Source organism: Dermacentor silvarum, chromosome 9 (assembly GCF_013339745.2).
Source record: "Dermacentor silvarum isolate Dsil-2018 chromosome 9, BIME_Dsil_1.4, whole genome shotgun sequence".
Classification (NCBI taxonomy): domain Eukaryota; kingdom Metazoa; phylum Arthropoda; class Arachnida; order Ixodida; family Ixodidae; genus Dermacentor; species Dermacentor silvarum.
The window spans coordinates 48,804,925-48,811,982 of NC_051162.1; the positions used below are offsets into that span (position 1 = coordinate 48,804,925).

Below are 7,058 nucleotides of genomic sequence, written 5' to 3' on the forward strand. Positions count from 1 at the left end.
TAAGATGCCATGATAAAGCCATGTATGTCAACAAGATTCTGCAGCAATAAGTACCCAGATTAACCTGATTGCACGAAACTCTCTGCAAAGAATCGCTCCCGTTGCAGGCGGCCAGAGCAGGTCGGACCAGTGCGGCGGCGTAGCGGACCAAGCACATGTGTGATGGGCCGATGGGCTGAATCTAATTACTGTCGCCTTTGAATGACTGCAAACTTATGCTGCGCGTTAACTTCGCTGGATGGCGTCGGCCATGCGCGCAGGAGCCACGAAGAAAGAAGTTCACTCCTTGCGGTCTGTTTCGAGACTGGTTTATTGTGCAGTAGTAAATGACTAGAGTGGGGAAAGGCCGTGATAGAAGTTAAGAAACACAGTAAAAGGGCGTGAGTCAAGCACCTGCAGTGCCGTGGAGAGGGTGCAGTGGCCACTGTCGGGTCGGTGACACACACGGTGGTATTTACAATTAACATGCTCGGACGGTTTTAGGGGCCCCCCTTGGCTCTCGCTTCTCGGTAGCGTCTTCGAGGTTGTCATCGAAGGCCTTGACAACATCAGGGATCTTAGCGGTGAGCAGCCGTTTCTGTGAGAAGGGGGGGGGGGGGGGGGGTATGCTTTCTGTGGATGCCCTTGGGCACTTGCTGAATCTCTTCGTTTCATATGGCTGAAAGTGCGATGAACTCACGACGTATTACAATTTACATAGCCGCGAAATGATATTCTCGTCGCAGCTGTACAAAAGTGATTTTCACCTCACCTCAGCCATTTTAGACAGCCCAACTCGAGCTTGCTGTTTCACCACTTTAATACTGGGCTCGTATATAGCCCAGCACTCGATCGTAAGCACTGACGGCGTGGATAATTCTGTGGTAGTTGGATATTTGAAAGCAAGGGGTTGGCATCACTAGCGTGAAACATACCTTAGTAATGAGGAAAAGTGCAAGATGCCACGGACAAGCAGCGAAACGTAGCGGAGGTATAAATAAGGTAGTGAAGGCGTCGTATTGAGACACTCAAAACTAAAAGTTGCTTTGTGGCTTGCATAACGTACAAAAGCGAAAAATAGAACAGCATAGCAGACAGCCACCGTTTCCCGCACCCTTCCTGAGCTTAACACAAATCCGTAACACGAATCACAAACCAGCGCCGCACCACGACAGCTCACTTCAGCCACCTCAGGCGCAGGCCGCTGGCGCCACCAAAGCTTTGCGCAACAATTTATAGGGCTGGGAGTGTTTGCGACACTGCTGTTCCGGTTCATCAGGAATGACAGCACGACCATCGCAACTGACAGCTGTGACGTGTTGCTGTTGGTTTGGTGCCTATATGTATGGCACAATCCACTACGGGGGATCGGCCATGAATCGGGCGGCTGTAGGATGGCGTGTGGCCCGGACCACTGATTCGTCATCGTCGTCCACCGTGGCCAACGCCTTGCAAGCAGCTCCAGTGAGATGTCCAGCTCTTTGCTTCGGGGCTACGATGTAGGCTCTAGTGTTGTGATGTCATTGCAGCCCGATAAATACAGAAACCAGCGATACGGTCCGCCACGCTATATGTGTTTTCGAAAGTGGTGCTAAGATGCATCGGCATCTGATGGTCAACATTGCTGGTCTCTTTCAGCACCACTTTGCTTACTCGGCAACCAGATTGGGCGTGGCCCAACCGTAGTGTGTACGCGCACAAGATTTACAAGCTACGCTCGGGGTGTGACCTATCGTTCTGATTGAGAGACGAACTCAGGCTTGACTCGTATGTGGTGAAAGTCCCCGAATTGAACTTTAAACTATCATGGCAGCGGAAACCGGAGCTTGGGCTATCGCTTTTTGACGTCTTTGACGCTATTATCGAAGGCGGTTGTGCAGATGTTTCATTTTGTTCATTTCTTCACAGAAATTTCACAAAAGTTCATTTTGTCTCGTGCTGTGACGTTTTGTTCACTATTTGAATGGCTGATACTGCTTGATTTTTGTGAAAAACTAAATATATGTTCATTGAAATTTGCCTGTTGCCTATGCTAAACAGGGCGTGGACTTTCGTATGGGCTGTTGACTGCATCTGCACATTAAATTGTGCACATAGTACAACTAATAGTTCGCGTCAGTTAAAATAGCACTTAAGTACACATCCTTGGAGGCATGTATTTATGGGATTTAATTGTTATTCCAAAGTTTGCTGAGATATTATAACCTTTTTGGCAGAATGAAATGCTGAGACCGGCTTAATTTCCGAGACCTACAAGCTATTGCGAAGCGCCTACCAATCACGAGCGCTCAGTTTGGCAAGGAATTCACTGTACTAAGTTTGATTTCTTAGTACCAACTATCCCTAGTAGTGGCACTGCCATCTCGTTGACCATCATCCCATCGAAATCTAAAACACCGGTGGGGAATGAGGTCATGGGAACTAGATGTTGCGCTTAAGCAATGGTTTCTTGTACCTACAGCAAAATAAAGTATGATGATAACTTTATTATCAAGCAAGGCAGTTTTTGGTGTGGCGTGGGGAAGCTGGTGCACTATATGGCGTGGTTTCATCGGAACCTTTCAGCGCGAATAGGCTTATTTATATCATAGTGATCATAGCTAGGGCGTCCCCGGAAAAGTAACCATTATCAACGGTAGTGCCCGCTGCTGTTTCTAGTATTTATCAACGACCTACCTAACGTTCTGACCACTACAGACTGTATTTTATCATAGTGATCATATGCAGAGGAAATGACTATTTTTACTTGCGCTAATAATGTCGACGAGTTACAGCGAAATGTTAACGCTGATATGCATAACATAACTTCCTGGTGTCGAATGAACATGTGCTTCAATCCGCTAAAAACGGTTTTTATGGTTTTTCATTCCTTCCCGACACTAATTTCGAAATCTATATCTGTGTCTTGACGACAACTTAATACCAATATCTGATAGCACAAAGTGTCTTGGCGTAGTTTTAGACAGACACCTAAAATTCAATCTTCATGCGCATTCGGTTGTTCATAAGATTTTTTTGGAATACGCGCCATAATTAAAACCCATAATTCCAGCCGCACAATATGCATTCCCTTAATCATGCACACATTCACAGCCATTTATCTTACTGCGTATCAGCCTGGGGTAACGCATAGTTCGCACACCTCAGCCAACATCAACGCCTGCAAAATCAGGCACTTCGTCTTATGACTTTCAGCCATTTCCTATCCAATGAAACGCCACTTTATTGCAGTTTAAACATTTATTCTATTCATCAGCTCTTTCAGTTTAGGTTACCAATCGTGATATATAAGTTATTTCGTAATATTGCACATATCGATGGCTTTGTCATTGAAACTTTTGTAAATACTAACATTACTAGGTTCTCTGAACTCGATAATCGTCTTTTGCGCACAAACTATGGTAAGTTCACTACCACATTTGCGGCAATCAAACTGTCGAATTCTATTCCATATACCGTTAAACCATCACCCATAGAGCATATATTCAAGAACCACGTTAAGAAATATTTTATGCAACAACTCACTTCATCCTAACAACTGACTTTTGTGATTGTAATATTAATAATTAACGTATCTATAATACTACATGGTATATTACTCCCATTTTTATTGTATTGTAAAGTTACATTGCTTGTTTATTACAGAAGTTGTCTTTATAAGTTTTTGTCTTACTAAACAGCTTTATATTTTCTTTGTTTTCGCACTGTTCCTTATTTTTTCAAATTGTCTGTAATATCCCCGTAACCAATGCTTGATCCATATCTCGTTTCTTTTCGCCATTTTGTTTATGTTTTGGAGTCCACATGACAGTTTCTAACTTTGCGGCTTCCTGTGTAGTACTAATTTTGCATACAAGTCTTTCTAAAACTGACATCGTTGATGAATAAACTTGAAACTTGAAACCTTGACGGTAGGCCCAGGGAAGCTCCAGAAAAAACTGAACAATTTGCTACAACGCTTTAACCACACTAGTTTGTATTGCGCCGCTTGAAGCGCCTGCAATAAACCATGTAGTGTTAGGGCGTCACCTATGCCCAGCATGTGCCTTGCGCATTAGGATTAGCGCCAGCGCTCTTGAAGAGCAGTAAATAAAGGCTCATTCACTTTGCGAATACTATCAAATACGTTGATGTTCCCATTGCTGAATTTTTTTAAAGTCCCGGACGTAAAACAAAAGCTGCGATGGCTCCGCACTTTTCTGTGCTACAGACGGTGAAGGCTACCAAAAAGAGTGCGCTGTTGAATCACTCCTTGATGCCCATTTCCAGAGCACTATTGCTGGTCTATCTCCCAGCCTTTTTATTGCGATAGCAATTATATGGACACTTCAACCGGATTTCTGCCGTCGGCGTCGCCGTCGCCGTGAGGTTCCGTATAGATAAAATCTTCGCCGCGCGCCGTATGCCCCAGCGGAAGCGTGCGGGGACGCGCGCTATCACGGAGAGCAAACGCACTCAATCTCCCACGCGCAAGCAAGGAACCGGAAAGCCAGCGCCGGAGGGAGCAGGGGGGGGGGGCACTTCTTTGCCAACAACCGCGCTCGTCGCTCGTCCGCACAGTCTCTTATCTCTCCCACGCGCAAGCAAGGAAGCGGGAAGCCAGCGCCGGAGGTAGCGGGGGGGGGGGGGGGGGGGGGCGCACTTCTACGCTGCCAACAACCGCGCTCGTCGTTCGTTCGACCGCACCGTCTCTTATCTCCACACGGCTCTGACCTTTATGCGCCGTGCATTCGCCGCTCAGTTTCCGTTGAAGCGATAGACCGCACGTACCTTGCGCTCGCTGCCAGCGTTTTGACAGTCGTTGGCTGCAGTCATTCAGTGCGATCTATTCATGTTTGTTTGTGCGCGCTCACACCACGCTTGTTCATTCAGTTAGTAATAGTCGGGCCACATTTTCCAACGCACGCTACACATGCAATGCTGCCCAGATCGGCAGTGCAGCACTACAGGTGTGTCCCTTCGCACGCGCTGCCCACGGTAAGCGCTTCTCATAAACACCACCGTTTCACACGCGCCTTCTCGTGGTCATCGAGTCTCTCTTCATGTCGGTCTACTTACGTCGCAGCACACCTGATTACTTAATCAGCTCATGTTTACTACAATTCATATTGCTACCAAGGCCGCTCACCTTACTTCGTATGACATTGCTGTGTTGCTATCGCATTCATTGCTTCGCCCATAGGGCGAAACTGACATTTTTTGGGGGGTAAAGTACTCCTCCAAACAATCTGTCGGCACCTTGACAGCTTTGTAGTCGCGTCTCGAGACGTTAATTCCACAATAACTCTTAGACGGACAAAACAACAAGCGCCTGCATTTACTCTTCCATGGCGCCCACTGGTTGTAGACATGAAAAGCGCGCGATTAGTGCAAGGCGTAGGCCCTGCGGGAGAGTGAAGTTCGAGGGCAAGTGAGAAGGAAAGTGCGTGCGAGAAGGTACCTGTCGCTGCTTTCTAAAATCAAGTGGTTGAAATAATGACGCATCCGCAGTGATTTTTCGCCGTACAACGCGAAATGCAATAAATGAAAATTATTTCTAAAGCACATTCAGTGCGCCCCCTACACTCATCGAAATGCTCATAAACTAACATGAAGGCGTTATAACAATAAACTACAATACTTTTTTTATAACTGATTTGCACAGGTAATGCCACTCGGTGGAACGATAAACAAATGCAAGAAGGCGCTCATGGTTTGACCACGTGACTCCTACTTTGTCGACCGCCCATTGAAACAAACCCAAAGTGATGATAACCAACGCGGGAATCTAGAGCAGCCAGTGAAACTGGAGGCTTGCCGAGTGTTCAAGTTTGTGCCTTAGCACCATTTCTTCATTAATCTGAGGGTGCCACCAGAGCTCGGGGAAATGCTGAGTTCCGCCGAACTCGGGCCTTCCTGCATAGCACTCTAAGAGTCTGCCTGGCGCACAGAACGCCACAAACATCACCAAGCGCGAATGTCGCACAATTGTTCAAAGGTCCACACATCGAGCTTCCAGCTGCCCAATTTCGATGTCCAGAAGCAGCGAAGAGCGATGTTTTTTTAATTCATTTATTAAAATTCCTATATTTATTAGTTTTGCTTCAATTCTGCTTTGTATTGCCCGTTATCGTGTTCAAATTATCAACATTTCTAAGCTTCTATTCGTTTGACGTACAATACGCACGGATTTGTTTCAACGTTCCTTATCACAGGTGAAACAAAGTTTACCTTGACGATGTCTTGATAGTCGGTGCAATTGACATGGGAATCAATGCTTGTATCTTCACTTTTATCTTCTTCAGTATGAACCGTAACCACATTCATCATATAAAAAACAAGGAACAAATAAAGCGGAGTTCGAGCAGCGTCGACCATTTTGCCCTGTGGTAATGTCGAGTGTGCTTACAATGTACTTATCTACGTTGCCGGCTCTCAATGCGGACTGTTTCCGGTGGTCATATACCTCGCGCTATTGTCATGCCAGGCTCAGATCTAATTAGCCTCCTCGCCTCTCGCTAAACGTCATCTGTCTACGTCGCAGCGAGCGTGGCAGACAGGTTGTAATCCTAATCTAGATGAATAGGAACCCTGTCCTTTTGCATGCAGTGGTCAGAAAGGGCACGTACAAACACGTGCTAGGCTATTTCTTCTTTCTGAGCGAGCAATGTGCGCACCTTTGTTTTACAGCGAATGTGTTAGAATCCCTCGAAAACACTTTATGCCAATTTTCACGGTTTTCTGAGAAAATACATCACTCGTGAAGTTAACATTTTGAGAAAGTGTGGGGGGATTGTTATGGCAATGCTAAGGGAAATTTTCAAAATTTCTTGCTGATTAGCGGTTAAATAAAATTTGCTAGAACGTGGTTTTTGGCTCATTTAGTGGTGTTTTATCAAACGCTTCTAAATTTTGTCCGGTTCCATGAATGACGAAAAACGGTAGAGATTTACTAGTTTGAGGAACTGAGGACCACACTTTGATAACATGTACGGAAAGTTTGAATTGTGCACGTTTGTTATGTATTCTCAAAATAATTAATGAACTCCTGCGTTATGCCACTTTCTATGTGGTACACAAGACATGTAGTTGATTTTCCC

General features: G+C 45.6%; 1 protein-coding gene across 2 annotated transcripts in view; it reads right to left on the bottom strand.

Annotated features, from left to right (window-relative positions):
* The window catches only part of LOC119465227 (uncharacterized), a 66,208-nt gene extending 59,767 nt beyond the window's left edge, over positions 1-6,441 (bottom strand). Inside the window, exon 1 of one of the 2 annotated variants that reach the window (XM_037726025.2) lies at positions 6,190-6,441. In XM_037726025.2, the coding sequence (XP_037581953.1) occupies positions 6,190-6,336 (147 nt within the window). In that variant the 5' untranslated portion in view covers positions 6,337-6,441. The remainder of the gene's footprint in view (positions 1-6,189) is intronic. The other variant, XM_049656677.1, reaches the window with a different exon arrangement.
* Between the last annotated feature and the right edge of the window lie 617 nt (positions 6,442-7,058).